The sequence below is a fragment of the Triticum aestivum genome, chromosome 1B (assembly GCF_018294505.1).
Source record: "Triticum aestivum cultivar Chinese Spring chromosome 1B, IWGSC CS RefSeq v2.1, whole genome shotgun sequence".
NCBI classification, from domain to species: domain Eukaryota; kingdom Viridiplantae; phylum Streptophyta; class Magnoliopsida; order Poales; family Poaceae; genus Triticum; species Triticum aestivum.
Window position 1 is genome coordinate 652,879,147 of NC_057795.1, and position 24,722 is coordinate 652,903,868.

The window sequence follows — 24,722 nt, forward strand, 5'->3', positions numbered from 1 at the left end:
CACCTGGCACGGTCCATTGGTCAAAAGGGGCGGTGTACGAGCTCAATACGTGCTACAGTGACCGTATAATCACGTCTTGTCGTATATAGTGACCGTATTGCATGTATCCCTAAGTACGGTGACTGAAGTGAGTAGATGGAGCAAAAACAGTGACTTTCGATGCATTTTACTCTAAACAGAATGCTTCGTGATTTTTTCCTCCGATTTTGGGGGCCCTGTGCGATCGCACACCTCGCACAGCCCCCTCGACGGGCCTGGCACTAGCATATACTAGTACCTTATTGTTGGTGAGGCGTCCAAAAGCACCAATGAGCTCTTTTCTCCATTATTAAGAGTTCGGGCAGTTTCCATGAAATGAACCTGTCATTACCACGTACTCTGAAAGCGATAAGCTGGTAGAGAAAGGCAAGACGTACGCGCTTATCTGACAGATAGAGACATATGAACACGGTGTGGCTTGTGAAATTGATATGCACGGCCGATATTGAAAAGATATGAAGGAAAGTGACCGTAAGGCACTGAAAATACTTTGCTTCTTCAGTCATATCAAGGACTGGTATGGTAACCTACTAATCTCCCAAAAGACAGTTTGTTCAAGTACTCCCTTCATTCCCTTATACAAGGTCACTTCATTTTTCGTGTCAAACTTTAACTTATAATTTTGGTCAACAAAATATGGATTATATGTCATAAAAAATATATTATTGGAAAGTTCTTTGAAATATGCGTTCAATAAAATAACTTTTGTGGCATATAACTCGCTTTTTGTTGGTAAAATTACTGGTCAAATTTAGACATAAGAATATGAAGTGGCCTTGTATAAGGGAATGGAGGGACTAATAATTAATTTTTGAGTGTGGTTTTTCTACACCCCAGCTCGGTGCACCCACGGTGCACCCACACAAGAAAACATAGCATAACACTTCAAAAAATTATGAAACTTTGTGGGAATGTTAATCAACAAATGTTACGAGCGCTTGCAAAGTTTGGTGGTCAAATAACATTCAAGGAGCTCTATACAAAAAGACAAAATTATAAAATCTGCTCAAACAGTGCACTCACATTTTGACTAATTTTCAGTGATTTTGTCTTTTTTGTATTGAGCTCCTCGAATGTTATTTGACCATCAAACTTTCAAGCGCCCATAACATTTATTGGTAAACATTCTCACAAAATTCAGAATTTTTTGAATTGTTTTGCTATATTTTCTTGCGTGGGTGGACCGTGTGTGCACTGAAGATGGGTGCAGCCACTACTTTCCCTCAATTTCTTGGACGATGAACACCGATAACTCAGCGATGAACAAGTCTAGACCTTCACCGCGGACAAGAAATCGGAATCATCTTGACAAGCAAGATTTGCACAAGGCAACGAATTAACTCTGATATACTAAGTTACAGAAGAATACTTCTACTCAAGTCTCGAATCTTCTTCAGAAGATGTCCCTCAGGTCTAGATCAAGTCTTGTTCTTTTTCCAAGGAAATACCGGCTTGTTGCTTTCCCGGAAATTTCAGTGTAAGCACCATGCATATAGCATATTCAACTTGGGAAAAAGGAGTCAAAAACTGCACATTCGGTTCTAACCTGATATGAACATTTATTTAGACATCATGTCCTGTATGTTTCCCAACATAGACACAACGAAATTGCCAACCACAGTTTGTGAACTAAACTAACTAGTACCACATCATGGTGGCACCGAATTTTGCGTGTGGGAGGGGAGAGACTTTTCCAGGAAACATCCAGTGGAGTAAAAGAAGATTGAAAGAAGCAACAAAGACCACGATCATGCATGCACACTTTGAATCTTAGACAACACGTCATCATCTTGCTGTCTTGTCTACTATTCTCCCATAAGTTTTTTCAAAGTGGAAACATCCTCTCATCTGCCTAGATCTTTCATATTGATTCTGTTGAAGCTACAAGCCTAGAAAAACAAACAAGAAACAACAACTTCCCTTCCTATATAAACCTTCATTGATACATGATCTTTCCCACACCAAAACAACCAGATCTCAGGCTCATAGCTCAGACAATGGAGAAGTCCCCAGCCACAGCAGGATGCCATCATGCACCACTTTTCCAAGACCCGCTTGGTATTCTCATCCTTTTCATCCTCACCTGGTGCATCTCAAAGCTTCAAAGTCTCCTTCCCACTTCTTGTTGCCAATCCTGCACTTGTACTGTCTCCACGACAACCTCGACACCGGTCCTCGCCGAGACGAAGACATCGAAGGCGCCAAAAAAGAGTGAATACGATGAGATGAATGCGACGCAATCAGATGCGGAGGTAGCCATGAGAAAGATGGGATTGGATTTTGATCAAGAGAAAAGCTGTGAATATATTTCTACGTTGTTCAACGACGACGAACCAAGCTTCCAGGAAGTGAAGATGGCCTTCTTGGTTTTTGATGAGAACAATGATGGGTACATCGATGCATCGGATCTGCGACGAATCCTCGACAACTTGGGATTAGGTGACCAGGTAGGGGTCAATGAGTCTGAGCAGATGATTGCTAGATATGACATGAACAATGACTGGAGGATAGATCTGATGGAGTTCACTAAGGTTTTGGAGGATAGCTTTTGCTAAACATATTTATTTCTGTATTTGTTTTCCTATATCTGTGAGATGCATTTACATGTTGTGATTGACTGAATTCCGCCACTTGATTCCAGAACTAAATAACTGGTCTTTTCTTTTTGAAAAAGGGGTTTGGCGTCTAGCATTGCCACTAGCCATCTTCTTTTTTTATTGCGAGAGAAATTTTCAATCTATTTATCAATCATGGCAGTACTGAGAACACTTGAGCTAGGTGATAAAAATTACAACCAAGTTCATGGACCACCTAGCGACGACTACAATCACTGAAGCGAGCCGAAGGCGCGCCGCCGTCATCGCCCCTCCCTCATCAGAGTCGGACAAACCTTGTTATAGTAAATAGTAGGGAAGTCGTCGTGTTAAGGCCCCAATGAAACAGCACACCAGAGCAGCAACCATCATCGATGAAGAGAATTGTAGATCGGAAAGATCAAACCTGTAACCAAATGAACGAAGACGAACAAAAACTGGATCCAAATAGATCCATCGAAGATAAGCACCGACCGAATCCCGCAAGATCTGACGGAGCCACACCTCCACATATCCTCTGACGATGCTATTCGCCACTAGCTATCTTACATGCATGAATGTGGATTGCGATGAATCCCAGCCCATCATCACCAAGGATCATGCAAGATCCCCAAAATAACACAGACCAGTTTGAGAACTGGATGTACCCAACCAGTATTCAGGTACAAACATTGTTTGTACTCCCTCCGTTCCAAAATATAAGTCTGTTTAGAGATTTTAGTATGAATTACATACGGAGCAAAATGGGTGAATCTACATTCTAAATTACGTCTGTATACATCTGTATGTAGTTCATATTGAAATCTTTAGATGACGGCTGAGGGCAACAGCAATAGCGTAGCTAGAAGCTAGTCCAAGCTAGGAAGAAGATCATGAACAGCAGGTGGCCAGAAGAACGTGCTGGCGTGGCAGCTAGCGACGTGCGCGCATCAGGTTGGCCGGGACGACACAGTTTTAGCTGGTTTTTTCTTTCCAGGGGAACGGAGGAGTGCCCGGGTCAGACAGAGAATATCAGGCCTACTTACCAAACTTCATTTCCCGCGCCACGGTCCAGAATGTCCACCACACGGAGACGTCGGGAGATTTTGAATTCAAGTAGGCGCTCGCTTACCAGTCCCCGCCGTATCGCACTGCCCCGTACCGTATGTATATAGCTGCATTAGAGCATCTACTACCACCGGACCCCTAAAACCCGCCTCGTACGCCCGAGCGAGCCGATCGGTCACGATTTCTTGATCCAGATGGGCCTTTTAAACGGCCCTCAAACGTCTAGGCTGACCGGCACCCCTCATATTCAGTCCAAATATGGCGCAGGGGGTGTCAGGGAACACCCGCCATGTCAGACTGACGAAGGGGTCTCAGCCGAAAACGCCCGGAAATCCGGCGGTCCGACGGACACCGCATCCATTACCCACGGTGTGAACGCAGCGTGACGCCACTCCAGCTCGCCGCCCAAGACGAAATCCGGCTATTTAAGCCGGCCGGCGTCCCGTAACCCTAACCCAACCCCCTCTTTGCGCCGCCTGTCCGAGCCCATCCACCTCCCCCCTCTCCCGCTCCGGCGCCCAGTCCACGCTCCGGCACTCCACCATGGTCTGGAGCAAGATCACCTGCTATGCCATGCTGACACCGGAGCGCCGCTACGCGATCCAATAGCAGATCTGGGCGAGGGAAGCCGCATGCGCCGCCCGTATCGCTGCCAGGCTGCCTCAAGACTCGCGGGAGTCGGAGGAGGAGGAGGAGCAGCCAGGGGAAGAGGAGGAGGAGATGGCTCTGATGAAGATGGAGGAGGCGAAGGAGCCGGATTAGTAGGTGCCGGCCTTCAACATGAAGTAGGCGGAGGTGGAGTTCGCCGTCACCCAGTCCGATGAGATGGCCGAGCAGCAGGCCATGTTGGACTCCATCCAGGATGAGGCCTATATGGAGGCCAACCAGGCGTTCCTCCGGTGGGAGCAGGCGGAGACCGACGCGCTCTTCGCCGAGCTCGACATGGAGATAGAGGCGGAGGAGGCCGGAGCGAAGCAGCCAGAGGATTCGGAGCTGCAGCTGCCGCCCATGCTGTCGGAGCCAGACACGGAGATCGTGGTGATCTCCGACAAGGAGTAGCTATGATCAACGTAGTATGTAGGTTCTATTTCCTTTTGCATGTCTTTGTATGGATATATAAATCGAGTATGAGATGTCCGGATGCAACAAATGAAATTTGAGGTGCGTCCGATCACTACTCGCGGATGCTCGTCCGGGGACGTTTGAGGGGCCGGATTTTCCATATGTGGGTGTAGATGCTCTTACGCCCATGGTCCACACCCAACCAATAAACGTGAATTTCGTGTATCCAAAAACCGCGACGAACGCACAGAATTCTGGGTCCATACGTACTCGGGCGTATTAACTCTCTTCTCACTTTTGGCCCAACTCCTCGTGACGTCCCCGCGGGCGGCCCGGGGTAGCCCACATCTGCCGCCCCACGCCCCTCCGCCCCTCCTCACCGCCGCTGGCGCAGGTCGCCGGGCAAAGCCCGCTCGGCCTGGGCGGCGGCTGGGCCTTCTTCTCCTCCTGCCCGAGGATGGTGACGCGGGACGATTTCTTCTAGTGGCAGCACGACGCGAGCGTGGGGCGCAGCGGCGTGACGACATAGGCTGGCGGCGGTGGCTGCTGAGCATACATGGCGTCATCCAGTCCTCGGTCGGCGGTAGGATCTGGTGTAGGGCTCTCTGGTGCCACATCTGGGGCTTGTCTCGGGCGGCCCTGTTGCTCGTGCGGTGCGGCTGCTGGCTGGTTAGGCGGCGGTGTCCTGGATCCTACTTCCAGTCCCTAGTAGAGATGGCGGTGATCGGTACACAAGACTTGATGGAGGTTCTTCGTACAGATCTGGGTGAAAACCTTGCGCTCAGCCAGATGCCAAGGCCGGCGATGGCGGAGCTCTTCCGTGTCGTTCTCTTCTTGAAGACATCACCATGGAGAAGTTCTAGACCTTTATCTATTACCTCCGGGGAAAACACTAGATTGGTAGATCGGATGACGGCGACGCTCTTGCATCATTTCCCCCTTGGGGGCGTCAGCCTTGGAGGTATGCACGAGCTCGAGGGACCAGCGGACAACATCTTTGGTGGAGTGGTGTTTCATCTTATGCATCAACGACTGTGGATCTTGGCAGCATGACGCAGTGGAGTCTCGACATTCGTTGTGTGTAGACGGACTCGTGGAGGAGGATTGCCCTATCTGGCGTCGTGGTGGCGTTGATGACAGACCTGGCAACACTACTAGGGAAAACCTCATACACAAAAGCTTATCAGTAGCGCGTATGAAAAGGGCGCGCTACTGCTAATTAGCAGTAGCGCCTGTCCAGCAAGGGCGCTACTGCTACCAACTTAGTAGTAGCGCATCCAGCATAGAACGTGCTATTACTATAATTGTCACACCGTTGCCCACAGGCTAGGTATAGTAGTAGCGCCTTTCCGCTAACCGCTCTACTATTAAGGAGCTAGTAGTAGCGCATTTCTTTGGTGCGGCACTACTGCTAAATTTTAGCTTGTCCACCGGGTAGGCCCCACTTAGCAGTATCGCCTGTCTGAGGAGCCTACTATAGGAGTAGCGCGTTTTCCATACACGCACTACTGTTAGGCCTTATCCTCGTCCATCGCTCTCCCTGTCCCTCACTCTTCCTCCCCCACTCTCTCTCACGAACCACCATCGCCCATTGCCGCCTCCATCGTCGCCGCATTGCCGCTGCCGGTAAGCCTCCCTATCCTCCTCCTCCCTCCTCCCTCCTTCTCCCTCCTCCATCCGCTGCCCCTCCTCCCTCCTTCTTCCTCCTTCTCCCTCCTCCCTCCTTCTCCCTCCTCCCTCCTACCACCTCCAGCCGCCACTCCTCCTCCCTTCATCTCCCTCCTCCATCTACCGACCCTCCTCCCTCCTTCCTCGTACCACCTCCAGTCGCCACTCCTCCCTCCTCCTCTGCCCGTCACTCCTCCTCCCTCCTTCCTCCTGCTCCTCCCACATAGCCGTATTTTATTAAATTTTGTAATTGAAGAAAACAAAATGCTTGAGGACATAAGTGATTAAAGACTGGAAAATTGATGGTTGAAAGTTTAAATATTGTTCCTCCCCAATTTTGTAGAAGTACACATATTTATGAAATCACTTTGGTCAACTATGATGGTTTATAAGTTTACATAACAACTTGTGTTTGGTGACACCACATCAAATTAAATCACTTTGGTCAATTTCAGTTTCCATGCTCTCAACAACATCTTATAGGAACACCACATCAACTTAAAGCATAGGTGCATATGCACTTGATAGCCGCCAACAAGATTATCAGCTAGAACAACAGAATATATTTTTATTCACTAATAACATGAACAAATATCATGTTATTTATTAATACTACTCAGATACATGTTGATAGAATATATTTTGTTTATGCAGAAATCAAGTATTTGCCCATGCCTCATCCCTGCAGTCATCCCCATCGCCGACCCCTGAAGACCTCTAGGTGAGAATAGCCAAATCCCCATGTTGTTGATATAGATGATAATGTGTTGTAAATGTCGATGATGAAAACGCTAGTGCTAGTCGCCATGTCATTGATGTCGATGATGATGCATTATGAATATAGAGGGTGTCTTGGTGTTCTTGTTTGCAATGTACCTCCGAGTGGCCTATGTTTTGCCGGAATATTGATTCGTTTCCGTTCCGGCAAATTTCAGGCGCTCGATATGTCATGTGTTTAGAAAAGGTCATGCCAAATATTTTCATGAATTTTAGCACAACTTGTGCTACAATGTAGGACATATCGAGTGCTTGTGATTTGCTAGAACGAGAATTCAATGATATTTCAGCAAAACATAGGGAATGTTTTCTATGTCATTGCTCGATATATGGAACGGGTTGACTTTAGGTCTGTTTTGCCTCCTTGTGTGTCTTTCGGTGAGGGAGAGTGTCCACCATATATATTGAGTAATAGTGATATGTGTGTTGAGTTTCCTGGTAGTTGTTTTCGATCAATTTTCAGTGTTTCAACTATGAACATATGAAATGTCTGACGACGAAAGGGAATTTGTTATGTGCAAATACTGCAAAGACAAGCGCGGCCTATACGACAGGCCTCACCTAGTTGGTGGTACTCGCTTCAGCATCATGCTGGATGAGACCTTCGAAGTGGATACAGTAAGTCACAAGTACAAGTCTTTTTTCGTAATTAAGACTGACTTCTGCTTCTTTTGCTTCAACTTATAATTTTACAGTGCCTTGCTTCTTTTACCAGGACATGGCCTTGCCCATAGAACCTCCCTCCACCAAATTTTAGCTCATTCAATTTAGCCAATTTCCCTCAATATTTTTCCCAATTTTCTGTTCAATGGAGAGCACTGTGACGGAAGTACCATTTTTATTTATCCAAATGGTATGAAAATTTTACAGTGCCTTTATATGACCAAATTATCACCCTACACCAAATTTCAGCTCAATTCACTCATTCATTTGAGCCCAGCTTCAACATTCATATTTGTGTCCAGTGTGGTACTTTGCAAAGCAAGTGCCACCTAGGCTCCTCAATTTCAGCTGCAAATTATCCAAGACAGTCTCCTTAGTATATGATCATCATTGGCCAAAACTCAGGTCCATTGGCCATGTGCATTTCCCCACCACTAATCAAATACTTGGCCTCTAATTCATGTTTGAGCTTAGTTCAGTCTCCTTGTGAGATTCTTCTTCTTCCTAACACCTACGGAGGGAGTGCTCAACCCACCTGACATGCCTAGGCCGCCCAGAATGCGTGGCAACGCCACGATCACGCGGTGACCCTGCGGCGGGCATGCCAGTTTACGCGCTTTGGAGTTGGGGCCCTCGGCCACCGTCCAAACCTTGAAGTATCGCCACTATACCATGTATCTCTGATTAAATAGGTATTTATGTACCTATAAATGATTTTTTTAAATGAAGAGCAAACTATAAGGCAGCTGCAGTTCAAATTTTACCCGCTTACAATTGAATCAACAGAAATTTGTGTTTTTCATGAGAGATGGATCAAAGATTTTGACACCCAACCATTTTGTCAATTGTATATTAAATATGGCCTAATATTTTAGAAAAATTACTTGGTCCAATTTGTCAACAAATATATGGTAGGTCCTTCACAAAAAAACACATTTTGGGCACTCGAAAAATGGAAATCAATTTCTCGTCCAAAGAAAATGAAAACTTCCTTAGGCAACATTGTTTGCCATTCCAAGATGCACGCTTGTGCACAAGATGAGATAATTTGAACAAACTATTGCATGAATGTGGCCATAAGATTGATCATTTGGCTTGAAATCCATGAATCTTTACACATGATAGCTCATTTCTGAGAACACTTTTTTAAAAGAATTGATGTATTACAAGTTTATTATTTTTTCTAATAACCTGGTTACATAAAATGACACAATGTAAAGGTTTTCCATTTTTTTATTTTTTCATGCCCATTTCAAAATGCAGTCAAAATGACGGGCATGACCGTTCCTAGCTAATGGTTGTATCTTGGAAAAAATTTGGTGTTTGTTTGATAAAATAGATACTTTTGTACCTGAAATGATTTTTGTAAAAAATAAAGAGCAAACTATGAGGCACGCAGTTCAAATTTGACCCATTTCCTACTGAATCGATGGAAATTTGTCTTTTTCAAGAGAGATGGATCATAGCTTTTGACACCCAACCATTTGGTCAATTGTGCATTAAATATGGACTAGTATTTTAGAAAATTGATTTTGTCCAATTTCGCAACAAATATATGGTAGGTCATTCATAAAAAAACTCATTTTGGGCACTCGAAAAATGGAAAATGAATTTTTCGTCCAAAGAAAATGAAAACTTCCTTAGGAAACATCGTTTGTCATTTCAAGATGCACCCTTGTGCACAATATGAGATCATTTGAACAAACTATGCCATGAATGTGGCCATACAATTAATCATTTGGCTTGAAAGCCATTAATCCTCACACATGATAACTCATTTCTGAGAACACTTTTAAAAAATAATTGTTGTATTACAAGTTTATTATTTCTCGAGTAACTTGGTCACATATAATGACACAATGCGAAGGTTTTCTAATTTTTTTAATTTTTTTGAATTTTTCATGCCCATTTCAAAATGCGGTCAAAACGGCGGGCATGACCGTTCCTAGCTAATGGTTGAATCTTGAAATTTTTTTGATGTTTATCTGATTAAATACATATATTTACACCTAGAAATGATTTTTGGAAAAAATAAAGAGTAAACTATGAGGCACCCGCAATTCAAATTTGACCCGCTTCCTACTAAATTGGCGGAAATTTGTGTTTTCACGAGAGGTGGATCAAACTTTTAACACCCAACCATTTGATCAACTGTAAATTAAATATGGCCTAATATTTTAGAAAAATAGTTTAGTCCAGTTTTGCAATAAATATATGGTAGGTCCTTAAAAAAACTCATTTTGGGCACTCGAAAAATGGAAAATGAATTGTTCGTCCAGAGAAAATGAAAAATTCCTTAGGCTACATTGTTTGCCTTTCCAAGATGCATCATTTTGCACATTATGAGATCATTTGAATAGACTATGCCATGATTGTGGCTATAAGATTGATCATTTGACTTGAAAGCCATGCATCTTCACACATGATAGCTCATTTTTAAGAACACTTTTTTAAACTAATTCCTGTATTACAAGTTTGTTATTTTTCCTGGTAATTAGGTCACATACAATGACACAATGCGAAGTTTTACATTTTTTATTTTTTTTGAATTTTTATGCTCATTTCAAAATGCGGTCAAAACAGCGAGCATGACTGTTCATAGCTAGGGGTTGAATCTTGCAAAACTTTTGGAGTATCTATGATAAAATAGGTATTTATTTACCTAGAAATAATTTTTGGAAAAAATAAAGAGAAAACTATGAGGCAGGTATAGTTCAAATTTGACCCGTTTCTTACTGAATCAGCGGAAATTTGTCTTTTTCACGAGAGGTGGATCAAACACATTTGACACCCAACCATTTTGTCAATTGTACATTAAATATGGTCTAGTATTTTAGAAAATTGATTTGGTCCAATTTTGCAACAATTATTTGTTAGGTCCTTCACAAAAAACTCATTTTAGACACTCAAAAAATGATTCTCTTGTAAAAAACTCATTTTTGAGAACACTTTTTTAAGTTATTCATTTTATTCACAGTTTGTTATTTTTATTGAAAAGTAGGTCAGACTTGGTGACCTATTTTGTTTTATTAATTTCCTAGGTATAGTTCAAATTTGACCCGTTTCTTACTGAATCAGCGGGAATTTGTCTTTTTCACGAGAGGTGGATCAAACACTTTTGACACCCAACCATTTTGTCAATTGTACATTAAATATGGTCTAGTATTTTAGAAAATTGATTTGGTCCAATTTTGCAACAATTATTTGTTAGGTCCTTCACAAAAAACTCATTTTAGACAGTCAAAAAATGATTCTCTTGTAAAAAAATCATTTTTGAGAACACTTTTTTAAGTTATTCATTTTATTCACAGTTTGTTATTTTTATTGAAAAGTAGGTCAGACTTGGTGACCTATTTTGTTTTATTAATTTCCTAGGTATAGTTCAAATTTGACCCGTTTCTTACTGAATCAGCGGAAATTTGTCTTTTTCACGAGAGGTGGATCAAACACTTTTGACACCCAACCATTTTGTCAATTGTACATTAAATATGGTCTAGTATTTTAGAAAATTGATTTGGTCCAATTTTGCAACAATTATTTGTTAGGTCCTTCACAAAAAACTCATTTTAGACACTCAAAAAATGATTCTCTTGTAAAAAACTCATTTTTGAGAACACTTTTTTAAGTTATTCATTTTATTCACAGTTTGTTATTTTTATTGAAAAGTAGGTCAGACTTGGTGACCTATTTTGTTTTATTAATTTCCTAGACCATAAAATAGCCGACATGATTTAACATCTTATTTTTAATCGATCACAACCAACTTGAATGGTCATAACGTCATCAAAGGGGTACTGTGTTCTGATTGGTCCAAAAACATCTCATGCGGATCATGGATTAAGACCGTCGGATACTCACAGATCCAACGGCCCACATCCCCTCACCCTCTCACCCCTCGTCCTGTCATCCCACCCACTCACACCCACCCACCACGAGCTCCTCTCTCGTTCGTTTGTCCCTCTCCCCCCGCACACCACTCCTCGCCACCACAACCTCAAGTGGCGCCCGAGCCCTTCTGATTCCACGTCCTCTGACGGCACCCATCCTACCCACCGCTTCCTCTCACCGCGCTCTTTCTTCTCCATCGTGTCGATTTGCTTTACCCCTCCTGTGGTCGCCCGCATGCTCCTCCCTCTAGGGTTTCGGTGGTGGTGTGGACCTCATCGCTGGTGATCTCCTACTCGGGCTTGCGGCTGAGGTGAACGGCCTCGATGGCGGTGGCGGCGCGCGTGAGATCATCCTCCCCTCCTCCCATCGATCCCCTCCCCCCTCGTCCCCATCTCCTGGCCGATGCACCAATGGAGCCCGATCCCGAGGACCTCTGGCGGGAATGGACTGTGCCAAGCACACCACAGGGATCCCCTCGCTCCGCTCCCCTTCCTATCCGATGAGATCCGGCGTGTGCGCCCTCTAGCACCATCCGCGACTGTCTCTGGTCACTAGGGTCTCGACCGACGTGGCTCCGGCTTCGCCCATGACGGCACGCATCAGCCCACTCCCACCACTGGTGCTCGACTACCTCACTCCCCCGACGGCAAGGCAAGACCAGCCGGTGACGTGCAGCCAAGTAGCCCTTCCTCCCTTCTCCTCTTATCCAATCCTCCCCTTCGAGATCTTCGATGCACAGGCCACGGGATGTAGGGGAGATTTAGTAGAGAATCAAGGGGATCGGCCATGGGACACATGAGATGGGATCCATTTCTCCTGCCTGGGCAGATAGGGAGAGGGGGGGGGGGCTCGGCCATCAGATCATCTAGCCCAGATGAGACCCTCCTTAGTGGTGGCTCTATCGGCGACATGTACATACTGAATCTCATGTCTCTCCATAGTTTTAGAGCATCAGGCTGTAACAACATCTTGCTGCATTAGTGCCTTGACTAAACTTTCTTGCTGGCCTGCCATTGTTTCCCTTGAATTAGAACGAACATGTGCATGTCTCTGTTTAGCCTTGTCTCGCCGCCTATCCCCGTCTTCTGGAAGATCCAAGCTCTCGTTATTTTGCCGAGTGTTTGTTTTGTTCTTCTTGCCTCATTTGCTCCTCGGTGAGAGTCATAAGGTGTTTGTTGTTTGGTAGAACCGCCTCATTTTTTCAGTTTGAAACAACTGATGCACAATTGTTTAGCTATGTAGTTCAGGATGGTGTGTTCTTTATTCCAGTTTGACTGGTATGATCCAAGTGCATAATTTCCATGTCTTTTTACAATTGGGGAATATGTTGTCATGTTGAATAAATTAGCTGCTTGACTGTACCGTGTGTAGCCCTACAGCAAAGATTAGTTTTGTTTGACTGTACCATGAATGAACATGTCTTGTTCTACTCCAAGAATTTATTAATTGAAGAGAACCAACTCCAACAAGTGATAAGTGCATGCTAATTATTATTACCTTCAGAATCTGATCGATGCCTTCTTGCACTAGGTACACCCCTGAATTTCTGGCCTGCAACCTCATCGATGTACAGCTCGTCCTCACACGCGTGGATTTGCCTCCTCCTTGACGCGGCACTTGCAACGTGGACGCAGTGAGCTCCCCCCTCTTCCCTCCCTCTACCCCAAAATCTGATGGTACTTGCATCTCCTGTACGTCGACATGAATAGGCACTATGTTTGGTTCAGATTTGCTTGTGTCAGTTTGTTCTAACTTTGACTGAAACTATCTTGGTGGCACTTGCATCTCATGTACATACATACATACATACATACATACATACATACATACATACATACATACATACATACATACATACATATGGATCAGCACAACACTTTGCTTCAGTTTGTACTCCCTCCGTTCGGAATTACTTGTCACAAAACGGATGTATCTACAACTAAAATACATCTAGATACATTCATTTCTTCGACGAGTAATTCCAAATGGAGGGAGTATGTCTCAATTTTTTTGTTTGGCTTTGACTGAAACCAACTGGATGGAACATACACATGAATCAGCACCATCCTTGGTTCAGTTTGTGTGTGTCCTCTTGTTTTAACTTCGATGACTGAAACCAACTTGATGTCACTTGCATATTTTGTACATACATATGAATCAGCACCATGCTTTGATTCAGTTTATATGCGTTAATTTTTTGGTTTTACTTTGACTAAGAATCTATATGAGTGAGTTTGATCACTTCCTTGGTGACCAAAATAGTTGAGTAACAAGCACCAAAATAGTTTCTAGGAATAACTATAAGCATGAGAATTTTTTGGTAGTTTCTATGCCACTTTTCTACACTGATATTTTCTTGTGTGCTATACCAGAATTGATAATTTCCTGAGCAATGCACAAGGAAGATATCTGGAGCGGTGAAGAGGGTGAACTGATTTTTGAAAAAATGTTTTAAGAGGTATCAGTTGCCCTTTTCTTTGGTGCTCATTATTTTCAAATTGATGATCCTCGAGGTGGTATTAGTGTTGTTGAACTGCTGCTAGCCTTGCTTTTTCGAAAAGAGGCGCTTTATTACTTAAAAGATTTAAGCATTACACCCAGCCTCTGCATTACTAAGATGCACACAACCAAATAAGGTCTTCTCACACAAATGAAAAATAAAATGGCGAAATACAAAAACATGAAGATTCCATATAACGCCTAAAGCGGAGGGGGGCCAATCCTAAGATCATGCTGCCACCCATGTTGGGTAGAAGTATCCCTCGCCGTAGCCTCCAATCGTGTACACACCTTCGTAAACAAGTCTCGATTCTCCACGCATTATAGATAGGACCATAAATGAAGAGTCCCAGAACATCTGTAGATAATCTGCATCAGAGAAGTACTTTTATCGCTAAAAACCTTATCATTTCTACATAGCCAAAGTGACCAAATAACGACAAGCGCTCCCACCCTGAGAAAGTTATAAACCCGTGATCAATCCCATGTAACCAGTTGCCAAATACATTAGCAACACTACATGGAGGATACAAGCCAGTAGCTATTTGGATGACTAACCATATAGAACGAGCCAATTTGCATTGGAAGAATAAATGTTTTATTGTCTCATCATGGTGACAAAAGACACATTGCGGACTTCCATGTCAATTCCTATTAATAAGGTTATCTTTAGTAAGAATGACTCTGCGACGAAGATACCATGCAAATATTTTATTCTTAAGAGGTATCTTCATCTTCCAGATCTTCTTATTATTATCAACTGGCACATCAGAGTGGATTAAGACTCTATACATAGAATCCACTGAGAAATTTCCATTCCCATGAAGGTTCCATCGAAAAACATCAGACGCATGTGACAGGTGCACCGTGGACAACTGCTGGAGCAGGATGTTCCACGATTGGATTCTGGGTCCAATTAAATCTCTTTTGAACGTCACATTTGGCGGAAATGATTCCATTACCGTGGCGATAATATCACCCTTGTGGCGCACAATGGTGTATAGAGCCAGATATTGTTCCCGGAGTGTGGCATTTCCTAGCCACCTGTCCTCCCAGAATCTAATTTCCGAGTCGTCCTTAATCGAGAAGGATCCATAGTAGAAGAAATATTTCTTCGTAGCCATTAGACCCGCCCAAAAGTGGGAATCCCCAGGCTTCCAATATACTTGGGATACCGCCTTGGAGCCCACATATTTCCTCCTTAGAAGGGTTTGCCATACACCTTCTTTCGTCAGAAATTTAAACAACCATTTGCCGAGGAGGGCCCTATTCTTAACCTCAAGGTCATGAATACCCAACCCGCTTTGGTCTTTGGGACGGCAAACCACACTCCATTTGGCCAGTCAATATTTCTTTCTCTCGCTGTCTCCTTGCCAGAAGAATCTTGATCGGAAATAATCCAATCTATGTAAAACTCCTTTCGGCAACTGGAAGAAGGAAATCATATATAGTACCATATTACTACTGGATTTATGAGGACCAATCTTCCACCCAGAGACAACAATTTACCTTTCCAACTACTAAGTCTTTTTTGCAGTCTCTCCTCGACGTGTTTCCATTCAGCATTTGTGAGTCTCCGGTAATGTATCAGTATCCCCAAATATGTTGCTAGCCTTCCTATGAGCTATTGATGTGAACCTGCATGGCAGGATATACTACAGGTAGTCCTGGCCATCTTAGGCCCGGCCCTGTCGGCCCACCCAGGCCCGGCCCTAAAATTCAGGGCCTAGGCCCGATGGGCTTGCTCGTGGGCCGGGCTTGGGCCTTAGTTTTGAGCCCACCGGCAGGGCCTGGACAGGCTTGGGCTTGGCATATTAGCATTTTAAGGAAGAGGCCCGGGCCACGGCCCTAAGCCCTAAGGCTTTTGAGGGCTTTTTACCAGATGGGCCGGGCTTGGGCTTGAAAAGTAGGCCCGATGGTAGGGCTTGGGAGGGCCTGGGCCTCAATTTTCTGTAGTGGGCTTTTTTAGGCCCGGCCCAAGCCCAGCCCGGCCCGGCCCATGGCCAGATATAACTACAGGTGCACGTCCCTATGGTACTATGAGATTTATTGGCTTTTTGGAGATGTACTGATATTGTGCCATGTATTTTATTATCTATATGATTACACATCAGTTTTACTATCAACATATGAACTGTAGTAGTCACTATATTGGGCCGCTCTTCGGGTCACTTCTGGATGGTCTTGGTTAGAGTCCAGTTTAGAGTCTGGGTTGGCAAACATGAATAGTTTTACTTATTCTGTCTTCTATGAAAAGCACTATCATATGTCTCATAGACAAACTTGTAAATCATGCTTCTGATAACATCATGCTCTGACACCTTGCTCTTTTCGAGCTTTTCCTGAAATGTGTACATATGTGTCCTGCATAATAAGTGCTTGTTCATGTTTGGTTTTATCTAAACTTTGTTCCTTATGCTTGAGAGCAAATTAGTTGGTTCTTTGATGGAGCGCTAAGACCATGCTTGGAACATTAGTTTTTATGATCTAAAACTACCTTCATGTGATGATGCTGGTGCCCAGTTTGTGATCGCTATGGAAGGAGCTCCATGTTGAAGAAGATTCAAGACACTTGTAGAGCTTGTAAATTATCTAGTTATTACACTTAGAGCTTGTAAAAGTGTGATTGCAATTGTATTATGTGTTATTTATAGAGCAGCAACTCCATACTGATTCTGGCTGCTGTTATTTGAAGTACTATGTGTGTTTTCTGTCTCTGCCAATTTAAATATTAGCTATTTATTTACTATGAAATTGATATCTGAAGGATATGCCCTTGACAATTGGGACCCACTTACTAGAACCTGGCAACTGGGACAACTTACCAGAACTTATAATTGCGACCCATCTGACCAATGGACCCATCTTAAAAAAAAGAGAAAATTTAATTGTAAAAAACAAAAAACTAGAATTTTTGAGCCAAAAGGCCGCGGCCCAAAAATAAAAAAGCTGAAATGTTAGGCTAGGCCCATGTAGCTGACCAAAATTAATAGGGAAAAAATACATTAAATGGGCTGAATTACCAGGCTTGGCCCAAGTAAAGCGTCTAATTGGACCGGGATGATTCTAATCAACGACCTTTTCATTTGGTCGCAATGTTTCCATGTCAGCTTGCCACGTTGGCTCCAACGTGGTCTGGGCAAACAACCAGCGACCAAAACAATTGGTCGTTGAACCAACGACCTTTTATTCTGTTCGTTGCCTTCTATGATCATTTCGCAGCAAAAGTCGTCAAGTTTCATTAAAGACGGTCAACTTTTGACCAACTCTTTTTGGTCACAGAAATGTCGCAAATGAAAAACAATGACCATTCAGTGACCAATATTGATGGTCACAAGTTGACATATTTCTTGTAGTGACCTTTGATGGTGGACGACGATCTTGGATGGCGGTAGTGATCTGCAAGGGAGACGAAGCCATAGAGAAGACCGGTGGTGGCGGCTCTCGGGATGAAGGAGGGGGTGGTGGAGGAGAGGAGTAAAGGACGGCGGTGACTTTCTAGGGAGTCTGCGGCGGTCAGAAATGAAAATAGCGTGTAATTAGTACAATCCCCAACGATTGGAAAGAGATGATGTAAACGTGAGGGAGATGGTAAGTCCTTGACTGCGGGGAGATGATTTCGTGATATTATTTCATGGCTGGTTGATCAGGATCTTATGACTCAGAATCCATATCCATGCATGCCACCGAGCGAAGTCAATCAATCTAATCGGATTGCATCCCAATTTTTGGAAAGAGAGGATTGCGTATAGATTCCTTCCCTCGAGAGAATCATAAAGAGCGAATCAATTTAATAAGACTACATCTGGTTTTCGAAGAAAGAGGATTGCGTCCGGTTTTTAATGGGATAGATAAAGATCCAATAGAAGAGGGTGGTGGGAGGTGAGAGGAAAAAAACCAATCAAAAATAAATCAATGTGCCAGGCTACCAACTCCCCCATTAGGATGTGAATGTGAGGGAGATGGTAATTCCTTGCACTGCAGGGAGATGATTTCGGGATATTATTTCACGGCGGGTTGATCAGGATCTTATGACTAAAAATATATATCCATGCATGCCACCGAGGGAGAGTTAATCAATCTAATCGGATTGCATCCCAATTTTTGGAAAGAGGGGATTGCGTCTGGATTCCTTCCCTTGAGATACTTATAAAGAGCGAATCAATTTAATAAGATTATATCCAATTTTAGGAAAGACAGGATCGCGTCCGGTCTCTTAATGGGAGAGAGAAAATCTGGTGTGAGATGAGATGAAAAAAACCGAACGAAAATAAACCAGTGTACCAGGCTACCAACTCCGCCATTAGGAGTAGAGATTTTTGAAAAGAGGGGATTGCGTCCAGATTCTTTCCCTCGAGAGAATCATAAAGAGCGAATCAATTTAATAAGATTACATCTGGTTTTCGGAAAAAGAGGATTGCGTTCGGTTTTTAATGGGATAGATAAAAATCCAATAGAAGAGGGTGGTGTGAGGTGAGACGAAAAAAACCGAACAAAAATAAATCAATGTACCATGCTACCAACTCCCCCATTAGGATGTGAATGTGAGGGAGATGGTAATTCTTTGCACTGCATGGGAGATGATTTCGGGATATTATTTCATGGCTGGTTGATTAGGATCTTATGACTCAAAATATATATCCATGCATGCCACCGAGGGAGAGTCAATCAATCTAATCGGATTGCATCCCAATTTTTGGAAAGAGGGGATTGCGTCCGGATTCCTTCCCTTGAGAGACTCGTAAAGAGCGAATCAATTTAATAAGATTGTATCTGATTTTAGGAAAGATAGGATCACGTCCGGTCTCTTAATGGGAGAGGGAAAAATTCAATAGAAGAGCATGGTTTGAGATGAGACGAAAAAAACCGAACGAAAATAAACCAGTGTACCAGGCTACCGTTTGCGAGGGCCACAATGCTTGTTGTGAAAAAGATAAACCAGGCAGCGCATTTGTGGGGGCCACTGTGATATTTGTCATAAGTCTATTTTGGAGGATAAATCTGACATTGATTAGCATGGATATCTTCTCTTCCTTTCATATATACGAATAACTAGCTATACATGGTATTCTAATAATGCCATAATTTCCTTATTTGTGTGTGGTAGGATGTCCTTACTAGCCTTGCCATGATCATTATAAATTGACATCTTGGTAGGAGCAACGTTCATACGAGCCATTGGGTCGTGGGAACTAGAGGCTAGCTAAGCATTGTTAAATTTCGCTTCAGCCACTCAATGTGGAATCCGCTATGGGTCCTCGGGCCATGGTTGCTACTGCTCCTTCTGCAGCTCGCCGACGGCAGCATGGAGGCCGTGGCGCCCTCGCCGTCAGTGCCTAGCTTCGTGACCAACCCCTTGCTCAGGACAGGGTATCACTTCCAGCCGCCCAAAAACTGGATTAACGGTAATCTCCTGCCCCTGAACTTATCTGATTGCTCTCCGGCATGTTTAAGTTTGGCTATAGTTATGTACGTACTCCCACCGTAAACTAATATTAGAGCATTTAGATCACTATTTTTAGTCATCTAAACGCTTTTATATTAGTTTACAGAGGGGATATTTTTTTGAAGAATGGTTATAGTACATGTACTTCCTCCGCCCGAAAATACTTATCGAAAAAATTGATGTATCTAGACGTATTTTAGTTTTAAATACATCAAACTTTATTCATTTCTTCGGTACGTATTTTCGGACGAAGGGAATATATCGTAGGTGCATCCTACAAGTATATCTACAGAAATGGGTAGCCATTGTAACTAAATATTAGCTCCGTCTCAAAAAGCTTGTCCTAGATTTGTTTAGATACAGATGTATCTAGACGTTAATGTGTTGGTGTGATAATCATATAGCTCGTCTTTATTTTGGTACTTGATATACTAAGTAATTGTTCTTGCTTGTTTTATTCTTCCATGATGCTTTGTTCTAACAATTTCCTTATCTCATTATTTTGGCTGGTTATGATTGCTGTCCCGGGGAAACTCATCGATGGCAGATCCAAATGGTATGACTTCTCCCACTCACTGTAATTGTATAGCTGTCTTGTATTCCTTTTTTTTTAGAAAAGGAGGATGACCCCCGGCCTCTGCATCTGGGCGATGCATACAGCCACTTTATTAATTATTTTCACAAGACCTTACAAAGTAATACAACAGCAAGACTAAAGCCACCGTCTAAGCAACAACCGTCGCTACACCTATCCAAATGATGAAGGGGCGCTGATAGCCTGGGCCTAATACCAAACAGACATCGCAGCCAAACCTAAACATCTAAGACCTGAGGTCCCAACCAGGACGCCTGCCTGGTATGGGGCACCTACCAGTCCGGCGCACTTCTCAACCAGGACGCCTGCCGGGTATGAGGCCGCCGCAGCCACCTGCCACGAGTCCATCTTTAGAGCTGTACTGTTGCATCTACCATGCCAGATCTCTCTGCCATCGACGTCACCACGACGCCAGACAGCGTCGTCCTCCTGCGCGAGTCCATCCTCCCACATCGAACTCCGAATCTGCACTGCGCCACGCCGTCAAGATCCGTCGCCATCAATGTATGGATGAAGCACTGCTCCACCAAAGAAACCGTCCGCTGGTCCCGCGAAGCAAGGCGCGGCACCAAGTAGAAGGCCGAAGCGCACCGCCACCACGCCACCAGCAGCCCCGCCACCAAGAGCTGTTCCCAACCGCCGTCTTCAAGAAGGAACACGACACCAGGGTGCCGTCGACGCCCAGACCAGGGGAACAAAAGCTTTCGCCATAGCTCGAGGAGGAGGCGGAAGGGAGAGGATCCATCCCAAAGCCTTCAGGAAGGGGATCGGCGCCAAAGGCGTCGACTTTGGGGAGGCTGCCGCCCCAGCCAGGGGTTTCCCCCGGAACCTCACCCGCACGCCAGATCCGCCAGGCCGGTCATAGGGGATGCCGAAAGCCGCCGCCAAGGACCGGCGCCAGCACGGATCGGGACAGATCGAAGCAGGGGCAGATTTTCTACATGGAGCCATGACGGATTGCGAGGAGCCGCCACTGCGCCAGCGTCTGCAGCCCCCACGCCGCCCGCGCGGCCGTGGGAGGCTGCCCACCAGAGCCCGCCGGCACAGCCCGCCGGCTGCACCGCGCCCATCGGCCGGGGCCGCCGCCCCGGGGAGCCAAGGCCCTCCAACAGAGGAGGCGCCAGATCGCCACCACCTACAACCCCCCGCCGAGACCCGCCACCACGCCGCCGGATGGGTCGCGCACGCCCGGGCCACCGCCAGTTCCCGCCGAGATCCGCCGCCCCAGTCCCAACGGGAGCCGCGAGGAGTCACCCCGCCGCCGCCGTCAGCCGCACGAGCTTCGCCCGGCGGCTTCCTCCGGCGGCGGCGCGGGGCTAGGGGGCGATTTGCCGGCGGCGCGCTAGGGTTAGGGAGGCGCCCCCGAGTCGCCCTAGGCGAGAGCGACGCGGGGGAGGTAAGCTCTGCCCTTGATCTTGTATTCCTAGATCCATGATGCTGAAAATATAATATATGTAGATTTTTAAAGATTTTCTTGGCAATAGCAATGAAAGATGTTGGGCATCTTGAACTTACACGTTGATTTTTGTTTTGATCCGTACATGTTGATAATTTTGGAACAGGGCCACTATACTACAAGGGATGGTACCACTTGTTTTACCAGTACAACCCCAAAGGTGCCGATTGGGTGAATACACTTTGGGCTCACTCGGTTTCACGCGACCTCATCAACTGGAATGTTCTTGGTTTAGCCCTCGAGCCAAGCATCCGATCTGACCACTATGGCGTTTGGTCCGGCTCCGCAACAATCCTCCTTGATGGCACACCAGTGTTGGTGTACACAGGGATCAACAGGGCAGACACTCCCTACCAGGTGCAGAACGTTGCCATCCCCAAGAACAAGTCGGACCCACTACTTAGGGAGTGGGTCAAACCAGACTACAATCCGATCATAGTGCCAGATTCGGGCATGAACGTGACACAATTTCGTGACCCGAGCACGGCTTGGCACATAGATGGCCAATGGCGCATACTCGTAGGTGGAGAGAAGGGCTCCCAGGGTCAGGCATATGTGTATTGGAGCACCGACTTCAAGCATTGGGTTCGAGCCAAGCACCCACTTCACTCCGCAATCAACGGTATGTGGGAGTGCCTCGACTTCTTTCCGGTGCTCGTGCAAGGGAAGAAAGGTCTCGACACATCCGAGCATAGTGGCAGAGTCAAGTATGTGCTCAAGAGTAGCCTCGAGAAGGCTCGGTATGACTACTACACCATCGGAACCTATAATAATAGGACTGAGCGTTATGTGCCCGATGATCTAAATGGTGACTACCACCGCCTCCGCTACGACTATGGGAAATTCTATGCGTCCAAGACATTCTTCGACCCCGCAAAGCAGAGACGGGTCCTTGTAGGATGGGCCAATGAGTCAGACACCATTCCAGACGACATCGCCAAGGGTTGGTCCGGCATTCATGTATGGCATCATCACATCTACTGTAGAAATTTCTGCGATTTGATTGACAAACCAATACTCCGAGGGAATTAATTGCTTGTGGTGCGCTTGTGGCAGGCAATCCCAAGGAAGATATGGCTTGACCCCGGTGGCAAGCAGCTCGTGCAGTGGCCCATTGAGGAGGTCGAGCAGCTGAGGCGTAAGTCTGTTGGTGTGACAAACAAGGTCGTGAAGCCTAGGAATCATTTTGAGGTTAAAGGCCTGGAGACTTACCAGGTAATTAGTACTCCACAAGGCATGATATATATATAGCTTCCCACTAACATTAGTTTTTGTTTTTGTTGCTGAAGAAAGCAAAACAAATAAAACAACCACATGATTTCGCTCACAAAGCAATGAACTCACAAAGTTTACAACTCACATAAAGTTTTTTTTATATTCATAACTATAATGAACTAAAAAAATTATAGCTATGAACTGACAAATTAAGTCACCAGTCTATGGGTTTGCTCAACTTTATCAATTCATGCCTATGCATGAAATGTTTTCCTTTACCAGGCTGATGTGGAGGTGAGTTTCGAGATACCAAGCCTGGAAAGGGCCGAGCCGTTCGATCATGCATTCTCGAACGATGCTCAGAAGCTGTGTAGAATGAAGGGTGCGGATAAGAAGGGCGGAGTAGGTCCCTTTGGTTTGTGGGTGCTAGCATCTGCCAACTTGGAGGAGAAGACCGCGGTTTTCTTCAGGATTTTCAGGGATGGTCATGGCAAGCCAGTGGTCCTGATGTGCACTGACCCTACCAAGTAAGCATGAACAAATATACATGCATCTCTTTTATCATTTGAAGATCGAATTGAGGGAATCTATCAAGCTTACCCAACTGATCTGTTTTTTGCCTTCTTCTGTGTCTGCTTGCAGGTCATCTCTCGGTCGTGATCTTGACAAGCCAACTTATGCCGGGTTTGTCAACGTCAATGTTTCATCATCCGGCGAGATCTCTTTGAGAAGCTTGGTATGTGCCTAGATTTTATATTGCAAATATGAAACTCTTTACGAGTTACGACAAGTTTACGGCTCGTTTTCTCACTAATGCTTCTGTTCTGTTGTTAGATTGATCATTCAGTCGTTGAGAGCTTTGGTGCTGGAGGCAGGACCTGCATCATATCAAGGGTGTACCCATCCATCGCCATAGGGCAAAACGCTCATCTTTACGTCTTCAACAATGGAGATGTGGATGTCAAGGTGTCGCGCCTCAAGGCCTGGGAAATGCAGAGTTCCAAGATGATTAATAGTGCTTAAGTTTTGTTTCTTGCCACTTTCATACATGTATTCCAAATGATTTTTTAATCATTTTGATGTGTTAATAAAATGGCAGTCGTCCAAAATAAGAACGACAAATCATGGTTATTGTACAATTAACAAATAGAGTTGCGCATTATTCTACCCTAAAGAGACGTCAAACTCCATTTTATTGCTACTCTTTTTTGTTGCAGAAAAACTACAATTATACTTTTTCACTTCTTTGGTTTACTTCTTCTCCTTTCTTTATTTTTTCATTGTAGTAATATCTTTTATAAACTATTTGCAAAAATATATATTAAAATATGCACTTATTTTTAAGATATGTGCATGTATTTCTAATGAGTGTTCCAATATTTAGATAATGTTCCTATAACTACAAAAAGGGTTTTGTAATTTTTAAAAATGTTCATGAAACTAAAATTTAACACATTAAAACAAATTAGGCAGTTTTTAAAAATTGTTCATGTAATTGTATAGTCTTAGTGTATTCTACAAAAATGTGTGAATAAATTTCAAAAGGTTTGATTTGATTCTACAAATTCTTTACGGAATTTAAAAAATTGTTCACACATATTGTTAGCTGTTCAGGTATTTCTCAAAATATATTTTATATTAAAAAATTTAGAAAAGGAAGATATAATAAAAAAACAAATACAAAGCAAAATAGGAATAACAAAATAAGGGAACAAAACCAGCCAAAAGGAACCTAAAAGCAACTAACACCAGAACCGGATTAAAGTCTCCTTC

At 44.3% G+C, this 24,722-nt stretch overlaps 2 protein-coding genes across 3 annotated transcripts; both read left to right on the plus strand.

Annotated features, from left to right (window-relative positions):
• The first annotated feature begins 1,985 nt into the window (after positions 1–1,985).
• LOC123081660 (probable calcium-binding protein CML46) lies at positions 1,986–2,681 on the plus strand. The gene has a single exon (XM_044504213.1). It carries the CDS (start codon positions 1,986–1,988, stop codon positions 2,592–2,594), a length of 609 nt encoding a protein of 202 aa, XP_044360148.1. The 3' UTR covers positions 2,595–2,681.
• Positions 2,682–12,612: 9,931 nt separating this feature from the next.
• LOC123098738 (beta-fructofuranosidase, insoluble isoenzyme 1-like) lies at positions 12,613–23,972 on the plus strand. Of its 2 annotated transcripts, XM_044520806.1 has the most exons (8): positions 12,613–12,651; positions 19,510–19,642; positions 20,231–20,239; positions 21,841–22,694; positions 22,791–22,949; positions 23,232–23,476; positions 23,592–23,685; positions 23,784–23,972. In XM_044520806.1, the coding sequence occupies exons 1-8, from the start codon at positions 12,613–12,615 to the stop codon at positions 23,970–23,972; spliced, it is 1,722 nt and encodes a 573-aa protein (XP_044376741.1). The 2 variants fall into 2 exon arrangements, with proteins under 2 accessions (XP_044376741.1, XP_044376749.1); XM_044520814.1 differs by lacking the exon at positions 12,613–12,651 and having other exon boundaries at positions 19,474–19,642.
• The last annotated feature ends 750 nt before the right edge of the window (positions 23,973–24,722 follow it).